The sequence below is a fragment of the Podarcis erhardii genome (genome assembly GCF_964252035.2).
Source record: "Podarcis erhardii genome assembly, chromosome: 10".
Classification (NCBI taxonomy): Eukaryota; Metazoa; Chordata; class Lepidosauria; order Squamata; family Lacertidae; genus Podarcis; species Podarcis erhardii.
In genome coordinates this window covers 72940626-72968081 of record NC_138500.1, presented here as the reverse complement: position 1 = coordinate 72968081, position 27456 = coordinate 72940626, and the positions used below count along the sequence as shown (strand labels likewise).

At 41.3% G+C, this 27456-nt stretch overlaps 1 protein-coding gene across 4 annotated transcripts in view; it reads left to right on the top strand.

Annotated features, from left to right (window-relative positions):
• The window catches only part of HGF (hepatocyte growth factor), a 53647-nt gene that overhangs the window by 12081 nt on the left and 14110 nt on the right, over window positions 1-27456 (top strand). For 3 of the 4 annotated variants that reach the window (XM_081879145.1, XM_081879144.1, XM_081879147.1), the window contains exons 2-8: window positions 1820-1982; window positions 4831-4943; window positions 5627-5741; window positions 8532-8674; window positions 9086-9206; window positions 17149-17267; window positions 21960-22134. In XM_081879145.1, the coding sequence (XP_081735271.1) occupies window positions 1820-1982; window positions 4831-4943; window positions 5627-5741; window positions 8532-8674; window positions 9086-9206; window positions 17149-17267; window positions 21960-22134 (949 nt within the window). The remainder of the gene's footprint in view (window positions 1-1819; window positions 1983-4830; window positions 4944-5626; window positions 5742-8531; window positions 8675-9085; window positions 9207-17148; window positions 17268-21959; window positions 22135-27456) is intronic. The other variant, XM_081879146.1, reaches the window with a different exon arrangement.

The following is a 27456-nucleotide window of genomic DNA, read 5'->3' as shown; positions in this document are numbered from 1 at the left end:
GCACTCAACTATTTTTAAGTTGTTTTTAGATTTACATTTTATGTAGCTTCTTTGCTAAAGTGAAATCAGCTTTATTCTCAGAAGATCTTAATGCAAACCAGTGGGTAAAAGTAATAAAGGCTTCAGCTTGTGTTCCAAATGGCTGAATACTTATTTGTTGTGCTTATTTGTTACACTTTTAGCCCACCCTCGAGGACCTTTGAGTGGGATTTTATGCTTGCTGTGTTGGTTAGGCAGTGGTGGGGTGGAAAGAGAGAGTATTTGGCCACCCAGTGAGCGTCGCATCACAGCTGAGTGAGAATGTGAATTTGGCTTTTCCAAATGCAAGCCCCAACAATTTATCCAGTCTACCACCCTGTCTGTTGAGGTTTCCGGTGTGTTTGGGTGTGTATGTGTTGCTGCTTTAGCAGTCCTTTCCCATTTTGGTGTGTGCAGTTGGAATTACCCTAAGTGAAAATGAACACTACTTCTAGGGCCACATTAGGACAAAGTAGCCTTGACAACTTTTCATGCATCCCCTTCAGCATTCACATTATCTTCAACACCAGCTGGAAGCAAGCCTGCAACCACAGAGCCTAGGGCTTGCTGACCGGAAGGTCGGCAGTTCAAATCCCCGCGACGGGATGAGCTCCCGTTGCTCGGTCCCTGCTCCTGCCAACTTAGCACTTCAAAAGCACGTCAAAGTGCAAGTAGATAAATAGGTATCGCTCTGGTGGGAAGGTAAACGGCGTTTCCGTGCGCTGCTCTGGTTCGCCAGAAGCGGCTTAGTCATGCTGGCCACATGACCTGGAAGCTGTACGCCGGCTCCCTCGGCCAATAAAGCAAGATGAGTGCCGCAACCCCAGAGTCGGCCACGACTGGACCTAATGGTCAGGGGTCCCTTTACCTTTACTAGATGTGATGATAAATTTGCCACTGTGTCTATATTTGATTTATTTCATTAAGAAAACCCAATGCATTTAGGTAATTAGGTAATTAGGTAATAATGACAATAAATATATTATTATTATTATTTTAAAAAAAAATGTGCTGGGACTGCAGTGCACAGGGAGGAGGATATAAACCTTTGCTTCTTGCAGTACAGTTCTGATGAAAATTGCGCCCCCATCCGGCTTCTTTTAGCCCTGGCAGGGAAACTTCCAAGCTTCTTTTCTTGACTACTAGTACATACCCACCAAGTGTCCCTGTTTCTCCAGGACATCTATGGAATTACAGACGCAATCCCAGCTTCTGATTTCATAGAATCATGGAATCATAAAAGTAAGATTGCCACCACTTTAGAATTTGCCTGGCTCCCCCTGCCCCCAGAATTGTTGAATATCCCCCTCACTTTCAAGAGAGATGAATGGTCCCACAAAATGAGGGAAGAAGCATTTGGCTCAGCTTGAATTCAGTTTATGCCATCTGTCAGGTCTTGCACCATCCCTTGGGCCCCCCAAACCCCCTAAGCTACACCTGTAGTCAAAGAGTAATTTGTCCATTGCTGCTTTTCCTTCAGCTACCATCACTCCATCATCACCTTTCTCCTGCCACATCTCCCCAATTTATAGCCCAAATCTGCAATTACTGCTGGATCCTGAGTTTCTGTTAGTGTTGTTCATTACTCCTCATTTTTTTTCCAGTTCCTCATCCATATGTGATTAATGCCTGTATATAGTGCTTTTTTCTGGGGGGACGCATGCTCCTAAACATTTTGTGAATCTAACTTTGCCCTCATTGGGGGGCAGTATTTAAATATGAGTAGGGAAATGGGAGTTCCCCTAAATATTTCTTTAGGGAAAAAGTGCTGCCTGTATGAACCTGTTGGTTCTTTCTGCAGAAGGCAAAGGGAAAAGAAATGCCCTTCATGACTACAGGAAGACAGCTGATGCCACGTTAATGAGAATAGACAAGGCGCTGAGAGTTAAGACCAAGCTGCTAAATACTACGGAACAGTGCGCCAAAAGATGCAACAGGAATAAAGGATTTCCGTTCTCTTGCAAGTAAGCAATGTTTTAATTTGCTTTTAGTATTGCCAAAATACTAGTCTAGTCCAAGCATCATGATATTTAACTGACAAGCTTCCATAGACAAGAGAAACGTTGCTTTTTAGAAGAGCATTTGAGCAAAATATTTTTGTAGCTGGCTGGCTGAGCTGATGTTAGGTGATATTAGGTGCACTGTTTATATGACTTCAGGCCTGTTCAGATTATTGTTGTTCCCCCTGCGGTTGTGGAAGAATTGCATAAACTCATTTCCTGCTACTGATCTCTTATGAAGGCAGTCCTGGGATACCAGGCGAAGGGTGAGGGGTGAATAGCCTCATAATAAATTTGTTGATATTTCTAGCCTTCTTGTTTTGTTGGTTTTATCTGTTTTTTTATGACACTTTGACAACTTTACTGCTTTGAACTTGCTTGGAAAAAGGCTATAAAATATTATAAAATGAGATCATGTTTTCAGAAGTTGGAAGATAATGAGGTGTTAAAAGTAAGTAAATGTGGAGTGTCTTTTTTTGAGATTTGCTGGTGGTCAGCCATTTGGAAAAGAACAAACTGAAGGAATTGCCCAGGGCCAAGAGTTTCTAAGAGAGAAGTGCTTTCAGGCAATTGCCCAGATCAGCTTCACGTGCATGTATTTTGCAAACTTAGGACTCAGCTATACAGCTGCAAATAAAATGTTTTAAATGTGTTGTAAAGTGCAATATACAAATGTGACAGTAGATGGCGCAACTGGGCTATGCAAAATTCAATGTGTTTTTCAAAACTTTTTTTAAAAAAGCATTTTCACAGCATTTTTTATATATGTGTAGATTTCACCTTAGACAGTTTTGTGATATATGTAATGGTTTAGCTAGTTTATTTTTACTGTTTAGTATTGGATCCTAATGGATTATTGAGTATTGCTTTATTTGATATGTTGTTTATTTTAAAGTTAATGTGACTTTTATATAGGATCTGATTGTTACTATTAATGCTTGTTGTTATTGTTGTTGTTGTTGTTGTTGTTGATATGATGACAACGATGATGTTGGGAGCTGCCCAGAGTGGTTGGGGCAACCCACCAGATGGGCAGGTGTTGTTGTTGTTGTTGTTGTTGTTGTTGTTGTTGTTGTTATTATTATTATTATTATTATTATTATTATTGCTAGTTGCTTATTCTCCATTTATCTGGCTGCTGATTGCTTTTCTGCTTATAGCAGCTGATATCCTATATGTCTTTGTGAAACAAAAGAATTTTTTTTTTCATTTGGGAATGTGTCCACATTTTTCTTCTGGTTTACGTTGCCCAATGGCAGATGTGGGGAACCTTTGACCCTGCAGATGTGGCTGAACTATAGCTCCCATCATCCCTGGCTATGCTTGCTAGGGCTGATGAGAGTTGTAGTCCAGTAACCTAAGTTGTTGTAACCTGCGCTGTGACCAGCTGGTGAAGTTCAGGTAATAATAATAATAATAATAATAATAATAATAATAATAATAATATCTTGTAGTCAATGAATTAAATCAGAATGATTTTTATTGTATAACATGGCTTTTTCTACTAGTTATGAAAGGAAGATTTCTTTCAGGTCATTAAAAATGATAGCATAATCACTGAGCTTTCAGAGCATGTTCTGGGAGATGAGCCAGGTGACTGGGGCAGTGAGGCAGGTGGGCAGAGAGAGAGGACGGATCTGCTTCCTGAAAACTTTGGCTTTTCCACTTTATATTGATGGCACCTCTATGCTAGTGGCGCTGCATATTGCAGTAACTCCTGAAAACTGTTATTCCCAGCTCTGGCCAATAGAGCCACTTGGAAAGCCCACTGTCCCCTCTCTCAGAACAGATACAAGAAGGAAGAAGATGAGGCAGCAGATTTCTACTAAAACTATGTGAAACTATTTGGCCCAGAATTTGGGGGGGGGGGGAGTTAAATTGCATTTTGTGCAGAATAGAGTGCAAATACCTCCCCCTTCAAGATTGATTTGATTTTGGATTTGTGTGTGTATGTGAAATTGTAAGACCTTTTTGAGGACATGGTTTTTTGAGTTTAGGGTAGCTTTCTTTCTTTCTTTCTTTCCTTCCTTCCTTCCTTCCTTCTTGGCTGGGCTCAGGCACATAGAAGAAGAAGAGTTTGGATTTGATATCCCACTTTATCACTACCCTAAGGAGTCTCAAAGCGACTAACAATCTCCTTTCCCTTCCTCCCCAACAAACACTCTGTGAGGTGAGTGGGGCTGAGAGACTTCAAAGAAGTGTGACTAGCCCAAGGTCATCCAGCAGCTGCATGTGGAGGAGCAGGGAAGTGAACCCTGTTCACCAGGTTACGAGTCCACCGCTCTTAACCACAACACCACACTGGCTCTGTTACTGGAAACAGAATAGGGAATAATGTTACATAATAACATAGCAAAAGTCCATGAGATATTCCTGGGGTGAGAAAAGTCACTGCCATCATGTGATGTCAGTGAGGACAGCCATCACTCCTACCCCACAAGAGCCACTGGAAGCAAGGTTGGAAGCCGTTGGATCATCATCATCATCATCATCATCATCATCATCATCACCAGCAACGTTTGTACCTTTCTAGGCTTCTAACAATGAGTAGCAAATAGTATCTGACTTTCATTATTGGTAGCAATGCAAGATCTCCCTGAACCGGCTAGTGATTCGTTCCCATTTTGAAAGAGGGGAATGGGGAGTGGATTCATGGAAGTTCAGAAGAAAAACCTCAGCATTTGTTAGGGCCAGATGTTGCATTCTGTCTGTCAAGGGCCTGAGAGTCTCCTCAGTCAGACTTCTTCCTTCCCAAACAGAGTTGGACATCTTACTAGAGTTTGACTATTTATTCATCCCATTTTCTGCACAGGGCTTTTGCATTTGATAAGGCTTCCAAACGCTGCCATTGGTTTTCCTTTACTGCCCTAGAAAATGGAGTGAGGAGCAGGGAAGACAACACATTTGACCTGTATGAAAAGAAAGGTAAGTTGCTTATTCGTTAGCCATGACATTATAGACAAGAAAGCCTGCCTGAGTGAGTGAGTTAGTATAATGTCTCATTGGCTATTGTGAACCCCCCTCCCTTTATAGAAGTTCTAATACAGGGATGGGGAATCATTTTCACTCCAAGGGTCAGATGGGGAACTGAAAATAACAGTTCCAGGGAAAAAAGTCAAGTAAAACTCCTTGTTTAGCTGCAGGATTAAATTAATGAAACTAAACAGAACATTTTCTTATGTCCCAACAAAGGTTTTAAAGAGTGAATAAATATAGATAAGGCCAAGGACTTGTAAGTGGCCAATGATTTGATGTTGTTTACTTTGAACAGCAGGCTCATTCTCTGAACTATTTTGACTGTCATCTCTTTGCCATTTGGCACTGGGGTGGTGCTGTTTGAGAAACAGAAGCTCAGAGCCCCCCTTGGTGCACAGAATTAGTTGCATAGTTCTTTGGATACTGGCCCAAACATTTAACAAATTATTGTTGGAATTTTAGATTTTTAAAAATTGTACTAGTCATGAACAATTGGCACAAAGCAAGATGAGTTGATCTTTATTATGTGTGAGTATAAAAGGACACTTGCTAAATTTCTATGCATTTTTATTCACTAATAAAATGTGAGGTCTTCCCTTTATCTGCTTTGTTTTATGATTCATCTCCCACAGACTATGTCAGAAATTGTATCATTGGTAAAGGAACAAATTATAAGGGAACCATATCAGTCACAAAAAGTGGCATTCGGTGTCAGGCATGGAATTCCACAATACCTCATGAACACAGGTAAGATTGATGAGATCACAAGAACCCAGTCTTACATAACTTTCTCCTGCCAATTTCCTTTCCTTTCATTGATAATAGAATCATAAAATTGTGGAATTGGAAGGGACCCCAAGGGTTATCTAGTCCAACCCCCTGCAATGCAGGAATCCCAAGGAAGAAGAGTCCACCAGCTTCCAAAGGAGACTTTTCCACTGTCAGACAGCTCTTCCCATCAGAAAGTTTTTCCTGTTGTTAGTCGGAATCTCCTTTCTTGTAACTTGAATCCATTGGTTTGAGTCCTCCCCTCCGGAGCAGGAGAAAACAAGCTTGCTCCATCTTTTGTGTGACAGCCCTTGAGACATTGAAAGATGGCTGTCATATGAACAACTGGGCAGTTGACAGCAAATGCACCTGCAGATCTAAGACTGCTGATGATCTCTGTATGGTGTACATATTGGGAAACACAAGTTTGTTGCATCATCATTTTATTTTTAAGGTGTACACTAGAATGATTTCCATATATACATCAGAAAAGCTGAAGTAGTTCTTGAAAAGTGCTGTACATTGAGACAGCAGTGCTGGATGGAGAACAGGGCAGGATGGGGCCCTCAGAGCAGAGGAAGTGCTTAATTTTCATTAACGATAAATGAAAACTGTGAGAATCTTGAATTTTCTCTCCAAATGTAGAGGTTAATCCATAATTTATTACACTGGGATGGCTAGATTTGTGCTATTGGATGTATGATATTCCAACATATTGTAAGGAGAGAAAACGGAAGTTAAATTGTACTAAATCTGGAATACTTGTATTTGGAGACCATTCACTGAAATATAAACAGACAATGTAAAATAGATCAGGATCATAGATTAATGTTCTTGGGCATTTTCCGTGAAGAATACATATCCTGGGAAATGCATAAAGAATCAAGTATTGCAAAAGCCAGATAAGAGAAGTCTTTTGAAATTCTTTCACATAAAGAGTGGTTTCATGATCATTCCAGCTTTAAAAATATTCATGGCTAAAGTTGGGAGCCCAGTCTGCACATAACACTAAGTCAAATGATGGCTTAGTGTGAATGAGCTCAGAAAAGAGATTGTGGCTGCTTTGAGGATGAGGAAGGAGTGGAGTGGCCTTATTAGCCCCAGTTTGCTTCCCCATGAGTGGTTACCTCGCCTTGACTGCCACCCCCTTTCCCTTGGAAAAGTCTCTTCTTGTGTCTCTTCTAGGTAGTGGTGGTGAAATCCACACCCACTCATGGCAGGAACACAATTTTACCTCTGCATTGTGCTGAACAAGCCACCGTTTGCCTGAGTGTGTTGTCTGAATCTGGGTTCATGGTTTAGCAGATGTTTCCCTATTTTGGATTTCATTGTATGGGCAAAATATTTTTTTATATAGGATTCTTAAGGCAGAAAAATTCTGTCCAGTAGATTTCATTATAAATTTCTGTAATAAAAAGGTTCTGTAGAGTAGATTTCATTGCCATTTTCTGCAAAAAATAATAATAATAAAAAAATCTGGGAATTGTCTAGTTAGTACAATAGAGTTGATGAGCATCACGGTGATTAACTTCAAGCTACTTTTTAGAAGTGTTCTTCCCCTAGAATTGCTCTTTTTGCTTATTTGTTGTGTTTAGATAAAGGTGGGACCCAGTGCACACTTACCTGTGACCTCTACATAATTACCTTTGGTATGTACACAAGTGCAGGCAAACAACGTTCAATATGTAGACACTGTCAGCACATTTAAGTTTGGGAGCACATTTTTCAGGCAGCACTGAGGCTCCTTTAGTTGCCTGCCAAAGTGATGCTTCATGGTGAGCCCTGCCTGCTTGTGACATTCTTTTATGCTTCCAAGTCATGTGCCCATGTAGCACTGGCAAGCAAAAACTGGCCCTTGTGTCCCAGCAGAACTTTGGAAAGCTAGTAGACAGGATTGGATCTCATCCTCCAAAAGTGTAACAAGAATTTTTTTGTTGTTCTATATGAAAGGCTGTATGATAACATATTTAGGGCAATCTGGATTGAATGTTGCTGGCTTGCATTTAATGCTTATCTTTCCCAAGCTTAGGACTTTCTGATGAAAGAGGTGGGGGAGGAAATTTCCATAATACTGCAAAACACAAGGGCATACCATTGTTAAACACACACATGGAATGTAATTCTCTGTCAGAAAAGCTTCCCTGAAGCTGTCCTTAGCAAAGAGGTTATGAAAGATTGATAGCATGGAAGAGGAAATAAGGAAAAATAGGGACTACATGAGAAAGGCACCTCTTCTCTTTACTCCAGAAAAAAGAGATGTTTCTAGCATATGAGCTGCATATGATAGGTCAAAACCAGGTCCTTGAAGTGAGCCTGGAAATGAATTGGTAACCTGTTCAGCCAAGGCAGAACTGGTGTTATATGTTCATACTGTCCTATTCTAGCCAACATTGCCGTTAAATGTCCTCAGGTGTATAAATTAATACCATACCTGGCCTGGATGATAAGCATATGTAAAGTAGTAGACTCGGGTGTAAAATTAGGGAGTCTAATTAATAATTGCAGAGGAAGATATTATTTGGCACCGGCAAAACCAACTGGTACAGTTCTAGCTCACAGATGCTCTTTGCTGCTGTTTGCCTGACTACATTTTTGTTCTCTACTGCTTTACTGTATAGTTTTCAAGTATTATTTTTAACTCATGCAGGAAAGTCAGCCAGCAGTTAACATTTATTAAATAAATAAATAGGAGTCAGATAAACTAATTATTAAGGTTTGTGACAAAGTTTGCATGCTCTTATACTGTAATGATTGTCATTTTAAAACTAGCTTTTTGCCTTCGAGCTATCGAGGTAAAGATCTACGTGAAAACTACTGCCGCAATCCCCGAGGAGAGGAAGGCGGGCCCTGGTGCTTTACAAGCAGCCCAACGAAGCGTCATGAGCCCTGTGACATTCCCCTCTGTTCAGAAGGTAACACCCAGAAGGTCAACCATTAGTTGATTTCAGTTTTGTGCAGAAGCAGAATTAACTTTACAAATATGACACATCACAAATTTCTGTCTTTTGAGTGCAGCTTAGATTTTGATAATTATTAGACAACGTTTTCTTGACGCTTAAGATTCAAACTTTGTGACAATCTAGGCTGCCTTTTGGAAACTCTTGAAAGTCCTTGGATGTTTTGGCAACATAAAAACCTCCATTCTTACTTCAGATTTCACATTAGGCAAAAATTTATAAAAACCATAATTAATTTTATAGAAGACCATGTGAATCTAACAGGGGGTTGCTATTTGTTGACATATGCTTTTATCTGCAGTATTGGAATGAGGTGTTGAGCTCAAGTCACTATCCTAGAAAAGAGTCACTTTTCTGTACTTTCAGCTGAATGCATGACGTGCCATGGCGAAAGCTATAGAGGCCCCATGGACCACACAGAAACTGGCAAGGAATGTCAACGCTGGGATCTTCAGAGACCACACAGGCACCCATTTCGTGCAGAGAAGTAAAAATGCTCTTCATTTATTTTAAGGAAGTACAGATTGTGAATGGAACCTGTCTGTCTTTTTGAGACAGGACTGCTGCAATGTTGCTGTCTGTGGGCTATTGGAATCATTGCAATGCACACCTTTTCCCGTCATGAATTGGATTTCAACCCTTCATTTATGCATTTAATTAGTAACTAGAATGATGTTTGTCTTATCCTTCCAATGAGTTGCCAGGGTAGCTTAAAAATAAGGAAACAAAAAATGCAGAGCACAGAGAAAGGAGAAATAGCAGAATCTAAAGATGGCATGAAAACCTTCAGCAGAGAAGAAACTAACTGAAATGAAAGGGCGTGAGAAAATAAGAATGCCTCAGAATGGCATCAGAATGATAACAATGTATGCGTAAAGTGAGTCTCTCTGAGGATAGCATTCCATAACTGGAGCACCACCACTAAAAAGGCCCAGATGATGGGAACACCTAAGAAGGGTTGTTGTGAAAGGTCTTATAGGATGTGAATCTAGGCAATCCTATAGGTCTGCTGCCCCCAAGCTATGAAGCCTTTAAAGGTCAAAACCAGCACTTTGAATGGAAAGCCAGCACTTTTATTTAGGCCCAGAAAAAAGTTTTATCTGGGTATGTGAATCCTCTATAGCAGACATAGTTTTTCATTGCTTGCTTTTGAAAAGTAGACTGTAGGAATATTGCTACCTGCAACTTGAGTAGATGTTGGAGCTATATCACCCAATCCATGAGCGTTCATGTGTCAAGCCCAAACCAATGTCAGTGGTGTTCCATTCATTTGAATGTTAATTGTTTAACATAAACCCTATACAATCTATGATGTATTGAATCATGTACAATCCTCATTAATTTTAATGAACTTTGGACTACAACCATACATAGCATTGGAAATTGTTAAACTTCATATTGATTGAGTAGTAGAAGTAACTCACTTTTATGTTTGCTCATAAAAGCTTCTAATTAAAAGCATGAGGTAATCTTAATAGCATAACTAGGGTTTAATGAACAAGAGAGTGAAAGAAGAGAGACCATGCACACACAGGTACAGATATCTCTAAAAAAACCCAACCAACTTTAAATAGCTTGTTATCAAAGTGACTTAAATAATTGAAAATATTTATGAGCTTAATCTTTACTGTCCTCCATAAATCTCTACCAGAATACTTAACCTTTAAGCTTCTCAGATTTTTGATCCTTTGCCTATTAAAGCTATAAATGTTTTGTTTTTGTTTTGCTAATATTTGATAGTGATTTATCTTCCATCTCCCCACCCCACAGACAAAAAAACATTGGCTGAAGGCAATGTTCATTGCTGTGAGTTTTGGTTTTGGACAGTTACTTAAGTTGTTGCAGTATTTACCGTACTTCATGCCAAAAATGTGAATCTGAGCCAATGCAAGGACACTGCAGACTAAAAAGGTTTTGTTCTTATAGGCTGTTATCCAAGCATACAGTGTGATCTGTACTTTAGAGTCCTTCAAAAGGAGCTGATAGAGTAATTAGGCCATGCAGAATGGTCCTGGGGGGTATCTACACTGTAAATGTAAACTAGTTTAATAGTTATTCTTTCTCTTCAGTAAACACTTGGAACAGTAGATCTGTGAGGGGGACTTAGAATCCTTAATGGAAAAAATACTAATACTAATACTAATACTAATACTAATACTAATACTGTTAAAGCCATGGCAGTTAAATTGGTATACATCAAACTTTAATTTGCAGTGTAGATATGTCGTATGGTGTAGGATATATATTTGCATTGATATGAATTGCATAAGAAAATTATTTGCCTTTGAATGTTGAGGTCACACCCACACCATACATTTGAAGTGCTATTATTCCACTTTCACAGACATGGAGAATCCTGGGAGTTGTAGCTCTGTGAGGTCAGCATCCTTAGCAAAGTATAGTTGCAAGGATCTTCTATGGCTGTTAAAGTGGTAAAGTAGTGCTTAAATACAGTATATGGAGAGCAGTTGACTTATCTAGTAACAGTAAAGGGACCCCTGTCCATTAGGTCCAGTCATGACTGACTCTGGGGTTGCGGTGCTCATCTCACTTTAGTGGCTGAGGGAGCCGGCGTACAGCTTCTGGGTCATGTGGCCAGCATGACTAAGCTGCTTCTGGCGAACCAGAGCAGCGCGCGGAAACGCCGTTTACCTTCCCACTGGAGCGGTACCTATTTATCTACTTGCACTTTGACGTGCTTTCGAACTGCTAGGTTGGCAGGAGCAGGGACCGAGCAACTGGAGCTCACCTTGTCGCAGGGATTCGAACCGCTGACCTTCTGATCAGCAAGTCCTAGGCTCTGTGGTTTAACCCACAGCGCCACCAGCGTCCCGGTTGACTTATCTACAGGCTACTTAATTCTGCTGTCTTTTAACTGGAGTCCAGTAGATAGGATTTCATAAACTGTAGCTCACGTTGGAATTGACTTTTAATCATAACAATTACTTTTAACCAGCTTGCGTTTACGAACATTGTTCTTGCTTCCATTGCAATGAGCTGTGTGATCATACGGCTGGAAATAAGGGAATTGGTATTCGGTTCCATGTCCTCCTTCCATAGACATTGTTTGTGACCTTGGAATGGTCATTAACTCATTTTGCGCTCCACTTGCATAACAAGTGATATTTTTTTCACTGTAATCTACTTAGAAACCAGATGCTAACAGTATTGGAACACTTGTTCATTAACTACAGGAACGATGGTCTGCAACCGGCTCCACATTTTATCTCATGCCTGATTCCTGAATCAGGCAGAAATTGTTTGCTAGGTGTAGGTGATGGTGTAAAGAACATGTCTTAATGGAAATGCATGATGTGGTGTATTTACATGGCGGGTTTTCGATACTGCTGCTGTGCGTGACTGTGAAAAGTCTTACTTCTTTACCACTGTCATTAGCAGCTAACTTGAACTGAGTTGCAGAGCTTCCCCATTTTTAGCTGATAATGAAAATTTGTATATCACATTGGACCACAGCGGTTCTCAACCTGTGGGTCCCCAGATGTTGTTGGACTACAACTCCCATCATCCCTGAGCCCTGGCCTTGCTAGCTAGGGGTGATGGGAGTTGTAGTTCAATAACATCTGGGGACCCACAGGTTGAGAAAGGCTGGATTAGGCTCAGTTCTCTTGATTTTTGTAAGATTTTGAAATGTTATGCTGTTTTTGTGATGTTTGAATTTTATTTTATATGTGGCTTGTAAACCACTTTGGGACAGATTTTTCTTGAAAAGCAGCATATATATTTATTAAATTAATAAACAGGTGGCCACAAGGAAGTGTGCAACATGATAATATCACATAACACATTTCCCTTGTGACAGGAGAGAGGAAGGACACTTGGCCTGGGCCAGCCTTGTGTGTTTGTTCTTTGTGATAGTTCTAAATTCGGGGTCCTGTCCATGATGTTTTTTTATCAGGTGATAACCTAGCAGTTCAGAAGCACATCACAGTGCAAGTAGATAAATAGGTACTGCTCTGGCGGGAAGGCCAACGGCATCTCCATGCACTGCTTTGGTTTCACCAGAAGCGGCTTAGTCATGCTGACCACATGACCCGGAAAAACTGTGTGTGGACAAATGTCGGCTCCCTCGGACAGTAAAGCAAGATGAGCGCAGCAACCCCAGAGTCGTTCACTACTGGACTTAATTGTCAGGGGTCAGCACCAACATTTGAATTGTGCTTGAAATGTGCTGGGAGCCAATGTAGGTCTTTCAGGACCAGTATTATGTGGTCCCAGTGGCTGCTCCCAGTCATCTGTCTAGCTTCCGCATTCTGGATTAGTTGGGTAATAGTTACCCAAACCCTCTGATGGTCTCTCCCAGCGGCTTCATATAGATGTTGAAAAACATGGGGGAGAGGACAGAGCCCTGAGGTACCCCACAAGTGAGTGCACAGGGGTCTGAACACTCATCCCCCCCCCACTTTTTGGAGACGGACCAGGAGGAAGGAGCCAAACCACTGCATAACAGTGCCCCCAGCTCCCAACCCACCTAGACGGTCCAGAAGGATGCCATGGTCAAGTGATGAGAAGACTAATAGGGGAGTTTCATTGCTATACTACACACCCAAAAGATTGGATATTATGTTGGCGTATTGATTTTATCAGACTGAGAGCAAAATTCACAGGGAAAGGTTTGGAAAGCAGGCATTGAGAGCATTGCAGCCCTTGGAAAATGTCTCTGTCAGCCCACCTGGCTTGTGCATTGCAGGTGGGAACTCCAAGTGCATTGATGGAGTCACCAGGATTGAAGACCTACATGAGTGTATGTAACACCCAGTCAGACCTGAGACCGCACACTGCTGCTTGTATTGATACAAATTTCTGTACAGTACCAGCAAAAGGAAGCTGAAACTGGGAGGTGAATCAACAGCAGAGGAGCAGAAAAGAAGCCAGTTACTGCACATTGGGTCTTGATAGTGGTGATGGGAGTTCAAGAGTTTTCTAAAGCAATAAACCACAGGCTTCCTACATTCCTCTACTTCATTCTGCAGCTGATAAATTTAAAGAGTAGAATTTAGCATCGTTCTGCCTGCTCCCTGCTGACTAGAAAGGCTGTGCCAACAGCCAGCAGGTCTGGAGAAATCAGGCTTAGAAGTAAATGTGCCATTGCTTTTTAACACTACTGGGGAACCCCAAACCACCCCCTTGAGTGTGTGTTGTGGGAAGACACAGTATAGCAGCAGATCAACCACATGTCATTGTTTTGTAGCTCTAGGCCACTACAGCTTAATTGTAAACAATTGACATATAGCACAGGATCCTATAGAGTTGCTATAAATAGCAAAATGCCAATATGATGAAATTAGGGACCCCCTTTTTTTAAAAAAAAATCAAAACTCTGCAAAGTAATGAGTTACATAAGATTCTGTTGTCCTTATAATAATAATATAATAATAATTTATTTACGGCTATTAGCCCATAAAATATGTACAAACATAAAAGCACAGAAACATAAAAACCAATACATCTAACAACAGAAGGGGAACACCACGATGCAAGGGTGGGTCATTGAGCAGTGACAAATAACAGCTTGGGGCCCGGAAAGATCCAAGGGACGGTTCACAGAAAAAGGAGAACTGGAGACGAGATCCGTCCTGCACTCTCATCATAACTGTCCGATTAGTTTTTGTTGTTGATGTTGTTTTTTGGTGGTTTTTGTGTGTGAGATAACCGCATTCAGGAATCTCGCCACCTGCAGAGTTACAGAAGGATCTGTATCCTGCAAAAGCAGTGCGGCATGTGACTCAGCAGGCCTGCCAACCAAGCGCAGTAAAGCAGGACCCAGGAATTTAGTCCTGGCTATGCTATGTAAGGGACAGTTGAACATTATATGTGGAAGAGATTCAACTGTTTTCCCGTCACACTCACATAGCGGAGACACCAAACCCTTGGAAAATCTGTGGCTCAGCATGTTCGATGGAAAAACATTGAACCTTGCACGAATAAATGCAAGTCGGTGTGGTACAGATGAAAGAGATGACATGTATGATGGAAGGCCAAGTGGTGGGGTTATTCCATGATACCTGGGGGAGCAGACACCCCCACCCCTGGAGAGGTTGTGTTGATTTTCAATGTCTGCTAATCTTTGCTCGATAAGGCTTTTGGCTGAGCGTAGGTTCATCTTTAAGGAGTCCGCTGGGGAAATTCCGATGCTCAGAAGTTTGGCATGGATTTTCCCTACCCACGGATTAACAAAGTCATCCCGCCAGAGGCACTGAAAGAGGTAATGGTCGGGAAGCCTATGCCAGCTGGACAGCCAATAGCCAAAGACTCGCTTCCAGATGACAGTCTCCAATGATGCAATCCTTAGCTCCAGATGTATGGCTGCATTGCTCACACACATGGGGAGTTTCAGGAGGCGACGGAGAAACTGATTCTGCAATGTCTCCAGCGATGTTAAATTGGACCCTGGGGCCCAGAGCGGGGCAGCATAACAGAGGGTGGAAACCACTTTTGCGTGGTACACCTTCAATGCAGAAGGGATGTGGGAGGCTCCGTCGACCGCAAAAAATTGGAGTAGAGTGTAAAGTATTGTTTTCCCTTTGTTCAGTAAATACTGTATCTGTGGCTTCCAGCTTAGGTTGTAGTGAAAAAAGACTCCCAGATATTCCTTCTGGAATATCTTTTGCATAAACTCTTATTAAAACAACAAAAACAAAAGTCATCAGGAACTTGAGTATGTGAAACTGGGAGACTGCAACTACCTATTTAAAATCTCAGGGTTTCCTCTGACTTTTGGCCCCCAGCCCACCAAAAACATGCCCAGTCTTAACTCTTGCAATGGCATTGTCAGTACTTCTAATATAACTTTCTTATTTCAGCTCTGGGTATGTCTTAGTTGGATACAACCTAGATTCATTTCCACAGATATTTGGTGTTATAGTGGTAGAGGTTTCATCAGTACATGGTGTTTTTTGATTGACCAAGAACGATGTTTTCAGTATTGTCTGCAATTCTCCTCTGAAATGGCAACTCCAGGGAATGTAAACAAAAGCACATGCTGTGTAGTCTAATAAAATAATTCACATAGATGATAGAGCAATTGCCTTTAAATGTTTCCCCTGGAGGTCCAGAGTTTGGGATATGCAGTTTGGCCTTGATTAGCAGCATACGTTTTAAATTTCAGTCACTAAATGGAAGTGTCAATTATACTTGCATTACTAACTTATTATAGTGGCCACCTAAATAGCAGGTTAAGTTGTAAAGTAAGGGGGAAGCATGAAATTAATGACCCATTAAAGCTGAGAAATGCCTGGGAAGAGCCTTTCTATCTATTGTTAATAACAATTGCCTGGAATCCATAGAAATAACAAGCACTGATGGAGAGCGTTAAATGTAATTGGAGAGAGAGAGAGAGAGAGAGAGAGTCAGAAGGAGAGAGAGAAAAGAGAGAAGAAATTTTACTACCTTTTAGAAAGCTGCTACTCTGTTACAGCTAGACCTTGTCTAGATTTACTCAGAGGCTGAGTCCAAGTATCAAGTAAGCATAAAAATAAATTTTGATGATATCCAAAGTAGCAGAGTAGCTTACAGCTAGGAAGCTAAATAACTCTTCCAGGTGATTGACAGCTTCTTTGTAAAGACTATACAGTGTCCAGACTTTTAATATTCAAAACAACTTTACTTTCATAAACATAAACATAAACATAAACATAAACATAAACATAAACATAAACTTAAACTTAAACTTAAACTTAAACTTAAACATAAAGGTTTTTACTTTATTATACATACCATGTATAATAAATGTAATATAAACAATTATTTCTCAAAGAATAAGCAAATGCTATTCATTCAAGAAACTGACAGTTGTCTCAATTACCCCCTTCACTTCTTTCAGTAATTCCAGGACAAAGGGTATGGAAATAATTAAAAGGAGAAAAAAATATTGACAAGATAAAGGAGGGCAGAGGAAAACTGCATTTTTCCTCCTTGCAGTGCTGGAAATGAGGGCATGGCCTCAGAATAAGCAGACTTCTAAAAATAGAGCTATCATTAGCACAAAGTTTATTGAAAATAGCTTCCAGTTTGAACCCAGGACTGTTGAACCCATTTCCTTAATGAGTCTGGCATGCCAGGAAGTGTTTATATTGTCCACATTTAATTGGGCCATTTGAAGATAGGGAGTAAAGGTATCGTGTCAAGCTGGACACTAATGGGAGGTTGCCCAATTAGCAGAGTGACCCTGTTGGATGCCCTGCAGCATATCAAAACTGTTCTCCTCCAGATATTACAGCTGCTGACTGCTTTTTGAGGGCAACTCCTCCTCCCACATCTGTAGGTATTTGGCACCCCACATGTTAGGGTTCCTGTTTGCCCCAACTGCCTCAGAACCCTATCAGGCTGGAGGTCATTTGGGCTGCATCTTGTGTGCCTGTGTAGCCTTGCCAGGCTGACTTGGTTAACGTGCTTGTCGGTGTGCTTTGCAGATATCCTGACAAGGGGCTTGATGATAATTACTGCCGCAATCCAGATAATAAGCCGAGGCCGTGGTGCTACACTCTTGACCCAAACACCCCCTGGGAGTTTTGCACAATTAAAACGTGTGGTGAGTTTAATGCAAATGTTTATTGTGATTTCCCCCTTTCCTTAATCTAGGCTATCTGAGATTGTCTCTTCACTGCGTGGCAACCCTGTTATATTTTCTGTAGGCTTCAGTCCTGTTGCTTATAACAAGGATCCTCTGCATTGTTTGGTCGTTCCCCTGTTCTCTTGCCTAATATGCTCTCCCCAGCCCTCTTGGTGCATTTTATGTGTAAAAGACTCCTCATGCAATTTCTGGGGCATGGGTGCTACATTTCTGGCCTTGCCCTCAGATCACACAGGCTCCATCAATCCCTCTCCACATGCATAAATTTCCCTGGAAGCTGCAGGCCTAATAATACAATTAGTCTTGAAAGCAGATTTTAAGGGTTAGGGTTCCCTCTAAGCACACTCTGAAGCTCCTGTGTTGCCCCAGAGTTCTTGAAAACCCAGTTTAAAAACAACTATATTAGATCAATGCTGCTGCAGGTCTCCTGAGGTCAGAGTTCTTATTGGTGTGGGAAAAGATAAGAGATCCGCTTCAGCATACATCTAGCAAATCCTTTATCTTTCCCTGCCATCCACTTAAGCAATGCAATATTAAGCAATGAGACCTTGCTATTTAAGGTAACAAATAATATCTCAGAAGTGACTGCCTAGCAGTTTTTACTTTTATGTTAGCAATTAGCATACTAAACAGTGCTGAAAAATCTCTCCTGAGAATACAAACATCTGGTGCATTTATTGCCATCTGGACTTCATGCTACCTGAATGTTTGACGTCCAAACTAAACTGATCAAAGACCCGATCTTGCTTAGACTTGGCATGTTCCAAACATTTTGAGGCTGCTTTTCTCTTCTGTGAGCCTGAAAATGCTAAAGAGCCTTTTACCTTTTCTTGGAGTGGTAATCTATTTGCTCATGAATCTCATATAGGAAAACCAGTTTTCTAGTATTATAAATAAATAGTTTGAACGACAGTTTTAGGTTTAATAAATTTATATATTTCTGCGCACAACAAAAAGTTCCAAAGTGATTTAAAATGAGAATAAAAATACAATAATAAAAAGAGATAAACACAGTGAGGATAAAAACATCCAATCACTGGTGCTGCCTGAATGCCTGGGGAAACAAAAATGTCTTCGTGGTGCTGGAACATTAACAAAGTTGACACCAGGTGGGCTTCCCTGGGGAGATGACCTGCATGCTTGGGGTTTCTCAGGCTTCCTTTGTCCTGTTTTACCTTGGGTGCAGGTGTGCACTCGTTCGCCAGAGTGCAGAAATAGTGTAGAGAGATATGCACAGTGCTTTCCCCCCCTTCAGGGGTCCTCTCATTTTCTTACTCATATTGAAATACTGTCCTTCAAGGAGGCCAAACTTAGATTCACAAAACGTCTAGGGGTATGCATACACCTGTGTACCCACAGAAAAAAGCACTGGAAATGCAAGATAGGAATCGTGTACAACCAGTAGAAGATCTTTGCCATTTTAAAATATACTGATTTACTTGTGGAATCCTAAGAATCTTAAGGGGAATTATTCTGTCTTTTCTGTTCCTACATGAATTTGCAATTCACAAGCTGTAGGTAACAGGGCATTTTTTGGCAAGTGGCTCACGTCAGGAAATGACTCTGAACCACTTTCTCAGGAAATGACTCTGAACCAATGTGATCATAAAAAAAAGAATGCAATGGAAATGTACAACTGCCGCACAAGAAAATATTGATGCCCCAGTAGGAGTTTGAATGTCCTTGAATTGCATTATTGCAGTTTCCTTAAGGAGTAGTTTGATATTTTTCTCTGCAGTAACGTTTGATTTTTCTGATGTATTCATTCTATGTTACAGCTCCTTCCTAACATTTCTACAAAAGTACACAATATGTGATGTAACTAATCACTTTGCTGCAAAAACATCACAGATTGTCATACACTTCTGTTAAAGACAAATTTGCTTTTGCAAATGGTATACAGTACTCTCAGTGATGACCATTAGTATTCTAGAGGAGTCAGGAATAAATAATGTTAGATACAGAGAGAATCCATTAGCTTAGTGGTACAGCACATGCTTTGCACTCACTTCCCATGTTTTACTTTGCATGAATAAGGTCGCAAATTCAATCCCTTATATCTCTAATTATGTTCCTCAGTTCCATAAACATTTCCAGTTATCACAAATTTGTAAGTAGTAAAAATAAGCCTTGTGCCTGCCTGCCTGAGTGACTCATTTGAGGAGCTACCATTTTCCAGAATTCTGTTCAAAACAGTCCACGCCAGACTGAGGGCAGCTTGCAGAGACATCTGCAAAAGGTCTTGAGACAGAGAAACTTGTTGGCTTTCCAAACATATTACTCTAGGGAGAATTTGATATCAGATTTACAGAAGCACAGCCACTCTTTAAAGTGCACAAATATTAGCTTAATAAAGCCATTAGAATATTAAATGTAGGAATGTATTCATTTAAAAAATCAGATACTTTTGCATTAATCCATAATTGTGCGTGATCTACATAGAACAAATCTAGGATGCCAAAACACTGATTTGTGTGTTTAATTTTCCATGCGCAAATACTCTTTTGACTGAAGTGGAACCAGGGATTTAAGTAGCTAGATGGGTTTATAATAGATTTCGTCTTGTACATGTTTATATGACTGGGGTTACAACAACAAAAGATGCCTCTTGAAGAATTACCTTTGTATTTACCAGCAGACTTTACATTTAAAAACTAATCTATATTCCAGGTTAGACAGTAGACCCTAATTGTGCAAGCAGATGTGAACCCACAAAATCTTATTGACTTTATAAAGTTTGAGCTATGGGTAATTCAGGCCAGGGTGCAAAAACACAGTGCCTTTACAAGGATTCCTAGTATTCTGCTCTTTGGGAAGCATGCTGTTGCGCAGGCACAGGGAGAGAAAGGCACTGTGAATTGCATTCTGGGAAACTGCAGTCTAGCAGACAGAAACCTGGTGTTTAGTGGTGTTCCTGCTTATGTCCAAATAGAAGCACAGTGGTACCTTGGTTTAAGAACATCTTCGTTTATGAACAACTTGGATTAAGAACGCTGCAAACCCGGAAGTAGGTTTTTTGGTTTGTGAACATTGCCTTGGAATAAGAACATGTTTTGCTTCCTGTTGAGTGTGTTCCATTTGTAAATTGAGTCCCCACTGCTATGAGAAAGCACGCCTTGGTTTAGAACACTTTGGTTTAAGAACAGACTTCCGGAACGGATTACAGTGGTGCCTCGCAAGATGAAATTAATCTGTTCCGCGAGTCTCTTCGTCTTGCGGTTTTTTCGTCTTGCGAAGCAGGGCTATTAGCGGCTTAGCGGCTTAGCGGCTATTAGCAGCTTAGCGGCTATTAACGGCTTAGCGGCTTAGCGGCTATTAACGGCTTAGCGGTTTAGCGGCTTTAAAAAAAAGGAAACAAACCCGCAAGAACTCGCAAGACGTTTCGTCTTGCGAAGCAAGCCCATAGGGAAATTCGTCTTGCGAAGCACCTCAAAAAACGGAAAACTCTTTCGTCTAGCGAGTTTTTCGTCTTGCGAGGCATTCGTCTTGCGGGGCACCACTGTACGAGGTAATCCAAGGTACTACTGTATTAATAGGAAAAACCTTGGAAATGAAATCCATTACTGTGTTGCAGAACAAAATCTTAAAACAGTCACAGAATCACAGCAGATAAAAGTCTTTCTCATGCAAAGCAATTCAACATTTGAACTGATGGCATTCAGTTCTTTGGAATTCAGTGCTAGCCTAATGTAGAAGTAGCTATTAGCTAAGATTCATAATGCTTGAGGAATTTAATTTCTGTGAAGTCCTGTGTGGACTAACCTCCACCTAAATTCACACTTCTCCAAGTTGTAGTTATCCAGCCAAGTAATGTATACAAAAATGGTTGTGCATATATATGCATGTATTAGTGAAAATAGCTTACACAGGTGTGTTATATTGGGGGAGGTGGCTTTCCTGATTTTTCATATTGGAAGAAAATTGTACTAAAATGTTACTGAATTTTCATGGAGACTTTCTTTTTTAAAAAATCACAAATTGATGAGGAAAGACTGAACTTAAGATCTGAAAAATGAGAAATGTGCAATATTTTCCCATCCCTATTCAGAGTAAGTCTCACAATGTTCACTTGGGCTTGTTGTTTAGTTGTTTAGTCATGTACGACACATTGTGACCCCATGGACCAGAGCACGCCAGGCACTCCCGTCTTCCACTGCCTCCCGCAGTTTGATCAAACTCATGTTGGTAGCTTCGAGAACACTGTTCCACCATCTCGTCCTCTGTAGTCCCCTTCTCCTTGTGCCCTCAATCTTTCCCAACATCAGGGTCTTTTCCAGAGAGTCTTCTCTTCTCATGAGGTGGCCAAAGCATTGGAGCCTCAGCTTCAGGATCTGTCCTTCCAGTGAGCACTCAGGGCTGATTTCCTTAAGAATGGATAGGTTTGATCTTCTTGCAGTCCATGGGCCTCTCAAGAATCTCCTCCAGCACCATAATTCAAAAGCATCAATTCTTTGGTCATCAGCCTTCTTTATGGTCCAGCTCTCCCACATAAATATGCATAAGATTGCAGCCTAAGGGGTTGCCTTGTTTCCTAGGACCCAATGTATCTTTTAAGTGGTCTGCAGGAATCAAAGGATGAACTGTAGAACATTCCCCTTACATCAGGTTGACTTGCAGGAAGGAAAGCAACAACCATGTCTATCTTTCTAGCTCTGAATGTTGTGGACAGCTCTTCAGCAGCAGCTGAGACGAGAGAATGCATCAGAGGTCAAGGAGACGGGTACCGTGGAACTATAAGCACCATATGGAGTGGCATTGAATGTCAGCCTTGGGACTCTCAGACTCCTCATCAACACAACTTCACATCGCAGAACTATAAATGCAAGTGAGTAGGGCCTCATGGGTGTCACCATTTTAATGGCAGTGATTATGACTTGCAGAATCATTATTAATCTTCAACCCAATAAATACTCATGTGACTTGTAGAGTGTGATATAAAACATACTTTACTGTCATGTCAAACACTATCTAGGAATCGTAGCTATGTTTCTGAAGTGTTGCTTTTGGGACAACTCACCTGAATCTGATTTATATAACTGCTCCATGTTTGGTGGACTCATTTCATGGATCCATGAACAATCCAATGTGGGAATCTTCAGAGCCTTTTTTCTGGCCTGCAAAACTGGCGCATAAGTTGTGGTGTATTCATAGTGCCTGATGGTGTCTAGTACCAGCTTCTCACAGCGTACCTGGCAAACTGTAGTGCGGTGGTTTTATGTGTGTGCACATGGACTATGTATACTGGTGTGATGGAGGCACACCAACATTTCCAGTAAGAAAGATGGTAAAAAAGTGAATTGGTCACAGGTTTTGGGACTAGTTGGGAGAGGTGTTAAACTGTCACTCAGGATTTTTTTCTGCAACATGGCTTTATCTTAGCTTGAACACTAAAACTTCCTACCTTCTCAACTCTCTGATATTTTTAAGAAGCCACTGCTCGCCCCACAACACCCCCCCCCCCATTTCCCAGTTGTCTGAAAGTTCCCTTCTCCCTTCTAGGGAATCTAATACATCTACAGGTGAAGTAGTTGAAATGATGCAAGCCCCAGCATCAATTCTTCCCCTCCTAATTAGGATTCCTGCTGCTTATAGAAGCTCTGGTTGTGTGGAACCATGATCCCTTGTAGCTGCTCATTCTTCAGCTCTTAAATTGGCTGTCTGTGTCCTATGAAAGGCTTCAGTCACCTGTCCATGTCAGAAACCTTCGCCACAGTAGCAGCTTGATGACAAGAATCTTGTTTGAGGGTAAGTTATCCTGACTTGATAATATGCTACGGTTTTGTGAGAGTGTGCTTGTTTTTCAATGCAGGGTGAATGGGTGTCCAGTATGATTGTTGTTACCAGTGCTTTACTTTTACTAAAAATCACTAAAAATTCAGAACTTTCCATCTGGAAATGCTCTATTTTATATTCATGCTAGTGTAGATTTTAATGTCTGAAAATATGCAGGATAACATATAGTTTCTTCCCCCTTAGCCCCCTTCTTGAAGGACCAGCTTTTGCATCGACAATAAAAGGATTGGGTAATGAATGCACACAAGTTCAGACAGAGGTGCACAGTGCTTGGTTTGGCTCCCAAGAGTGTCTTTCTGCTAGAATTGGAAGGCTGACTCAGTGGTGGTTCCAGACTGTAAGGGAATCTGAGGAAAAGGGTTCGGGAGGCCTTTCTAGGATGGAAAGATGATGGCCCACAAATGAGGCCAGGTGAGGCAACCACCTCAGATGGCAGGATCCAGTGGGGCAGCAGATCTTGATGCCAATCTTTCTCCACCCACTGCTTGTTCCTGATGGAGCTCTTCCCTCCCTCCTTCCCTGGTGGGCAGGGGAGCACCTCAGGTGCCAAAATGTCTTGGGCAGGCCCTGCTTCCAGTAATATTAAAAATACATATTTCTTATTGAAGCAGCTCTTTTTACATCGTGACTCTGAATGTTTGGGGAACTGTGACCAAGAGCACTCAGCAAAAAGTTCTTTTGCTTACCCTTGCTGCTGTTTCTTTTCCAGGATGCATGCAGAATGAAGCATCCCTCCTTTGTGCCACCTGCACACTTCTGAGACATTTACTGATCCTGTGATGTGAATGGCATGGTATAAGTGCTGTGCAACACTCACATGGTTTCTCCCTTGGAACACCATGTTCATTCAGAAACCTACTTTTGCAGCTCAGCTTCCATTTTCCATCTGAGAAAGAACTTATTGGCGCTAGCAACACTAGTGCAATGAAGCATATATAGTTGCTGGAGAACCATCCTTATTAGGCTAATGGTGTTCTAATAATCCAGGATTGTTGGTTAATGTTACATGAATGGGAGCTGTTGTAAGGGACATATTTCAATATCTTTTGGAATACAGTATTCATCAGAATTTGATAGGTGCCGCCATCTAGCTGTGCACTGGGATAGAAAAACAGTTTGAAGTAATTTTGCAGCTTGTCTAGCTGGAATCAGTTGAAATGGATTTGTCCCAGAAAGACCCCACACTGTGACCAACTGTCTTTTATTCTTTCCTTCCTTTTTTACTAGAAATTTCATCTACTCGGAAGCATTGTTGCAAATAAAAGTCCCATGTCGTTCATCAAGGGTGATGGTTGGGAGTGGCGAATGCTGCCTGCACTCAGTTGCAACTTAGAGTATCAGCTGCGATGCAACTGGTGCTGTTTGACTGGAAGCAAGTCCTTGTGGCTCTGCCATTTTCATTCCATGCTGCTTTGGTACCAGGCTAAGATGCCACGGTTGCTACAGCTTGTTTGATTCTCATGTGTATCCAATAAGCACTGGCTATGCTCTGCCTCCACAGTCAGAGGCAATAATACTTCTGAATACTAGTTGCTGGAAACCTCAGGGGAGAGAGAATGCTCTTCTGCTCAGGTCCTGATTGTGGGTTTCCTAGAGGCCTCTGGCTGGCCATTGTGGGAACAGGATGCTGGGCTAGAGGGGCCATTGGCCTCATCCAACAGGCTCTTCTAATGTTGACTTCAAGTGCCAATGAATTTTTTGTGGCATTTTTTGTGGCATGAAAGTGTGCTTACATATGGGATAATTGTATTCCAAGTTTTGCTAGCGAGATGGATAGGCTCCAGCATGGTGCTTACTAAAGGATTATTTTTTATTGTGGTGAACCTGATATGTGGTGGTGCTAGCTAAGTACAGCACAGTTGTACATGCATGATATCAACCCCCTCATGTTGACTGCTGCAATGTGGGCTTTCTGTGCTGCATGCCAGTGTCCATGGAGTCACGGTGATGATGGAAATAGACTGTGATAGCTCATAGAACTCTGACTCCTGTGTGATCTTAGCCAGGGACCTCTTGCGAAGACTCCCACAGTTCCACTGCAACAGCCAGCAATATGGGTATATGCTTTGTGTATTTTCTGTCAGAGCTTGCTTTCTTGGGGGGACGGGGGAGAAGGTCTTGGTTGGACATGTGATGACACACTGTTGTTTCCTTGCACTGCAGAGCTGAAGGTGGACCAGCAAGGAAGAATCAAAAGAAATCTATTATAATTTTTGCAAATGTAACCAAGTTCCTACTGTCTTTTATGTGTCATATTTCACTTTTGTTAAATAAGTTTTTTATGTTACTATATAGCTGATGGTAGGAAAATGTGCATTATGTACGGTGTGTGGACTTGATCTTTTTATTTTGTATTGCATTAATTATTGTCATATGCGCAGAAGAGTCTTTTGGCAATGTTATGAGAATTGATTTTATAATATTTGTAGAGCGACTCCAATAAATGCATTTTTCACTTCTCCTTTCTATATTCCTTTGCTCAAATTAATTTGACAATTGCCTAGGTGCGTGTTCCAGTGGCACTGTAAAGCAATCCAGGAGCCAGGTGACATTCCTCTATACATTTTCCTAGAAGTAAGTCTCATTGTACTCAGTGGGACTTACTTCTGAGTAGACATGCTTAGGATCGTGCTGTAAAAATGGCTATATTGTGCACAACGGTTGCAGAAAGATATGCTTGGTGCTGAGCAGCCAAGGAGTCCCTTAACTGCTGCAGGTTGGAGGTGGGACATGAAGCTTTTCTCATGGTCTTCTTCTTCAGTAGCCACAAACCATTCACGTGGAAAACTTTTTTGAAGGAGACAAGCTTTCTCTCCTCATACATAACCCATTGTTTTACCCACTTGCCCGTCACTAGAACAAAAATGCGGGAGAGAATCCCACACTTGCCTGGCTATGTCATGATGGCAGGCATAAGGGAACAGTTTTGCAGTCTCAGTAAACCATTGCTAGAAATCCGATCTATTCACCGGTGAAAAAGAGGAATATGGGAATGCTTTTTAAAATGGCACATAGGAACCTGAATAGGAAGCTGCCTTATGCTGAGCAAGACAACTCCGGCCAGCTCAGTATTGTCTCTGCTGCCTGGCAATGGCTCTTCCAAGATTTAGGTCGGGGTCTCTCCCAGCCCTAGGATTGAAACTGGCACCTTTTGCTTACAACACCCCTTCTGCACCACTGACTTGTGGCCTTCCCCTAAATGCAACGTGATCCCTTGGTAATTATTGTTGCCTTGGTGCTGTTTCCTGGGCAGATCATTGAAGACTTTACAGATCAAAATAAATGTAGATCAACAAGGCTATTAATAGAGCACCTGTCACAATTACTGTAGACATTAGAAATATGGCGGGTGGATCCATTTGGCTCTGTGAGCCTCTGGAATTTAATCCCATGTAACTTGTAGAAGGGTGCAGTACATGCCTTTGGCTGCATATACTTAATTGGCAGCAAGTCCAAATGAAAGCAACAGGACTTCTGAAAAGCCAGGCTTTGGGCTGGTGGTGCTTGGATGTTAGAGTTGAGAATTAGACATCTATGTTCAGACCACAGAATTAAAGCCTTAAAACTATAGAATAAGGATGTAAAAGTTTTATAGCAGTCCTCAGGATTTTCACCCTGAAAATACTTGGTCAGAGCCAGAGTAGGTGATTTCAAGTGTTCAGCCAAATATGTGTAACATACTTTAAAGAAAAGCATGCACGGAGCTGAATGTATCTCTTTTTCCAGAATAGTGAGCCAAATTTCATAAAATTCACTTAAAGCTGCACTAATATGGAATATCCTCTACAAATCCTTTCTTGAGAACCTCTTTAACCCAACTAGGAAGGAAATGGGGGATCTGGTCCTGTAAAATGTCTCAGACAAAACACTCAATTGACTCCCTTGGGGTTTTGATTAAGCACTTTAGAAATATTAGTCAACATTTGTCATTGAGCCTATTTCCTAGGAAAACTCCCTTCATTTTTGTTTTGTTTTTTAAAGAATACTGGAGTACTGGGAAAGCTCTACAATGCTACCCTGGTTAGTTTTAGTTTCCCTGTTGGTGTTACATTTTCCAATGCACATATCTCCCCCCCCCCCAAAAAAAGACAAAACTGTTGAAGATGTGTGTCTGTGTAAACAAAGAATAGGGATATTTGGGCATCCAGATGAGGATGAACTACAACTCCCATCACCTCTGACCAGTGGCCAAGCTGGCTGGGGCTTGTTGGTGTCCAGGAGCATCTGGAGGGCCATAGGTTCTCCACCCAAGGTTTAAGCAATGGAAAAGTCAAACAAAGAGAACATACATTCCATTCAACTTGAACATTGTGGCTCTCATGGCTGATCTCCCAGCCAACGCAAATTCTGCATT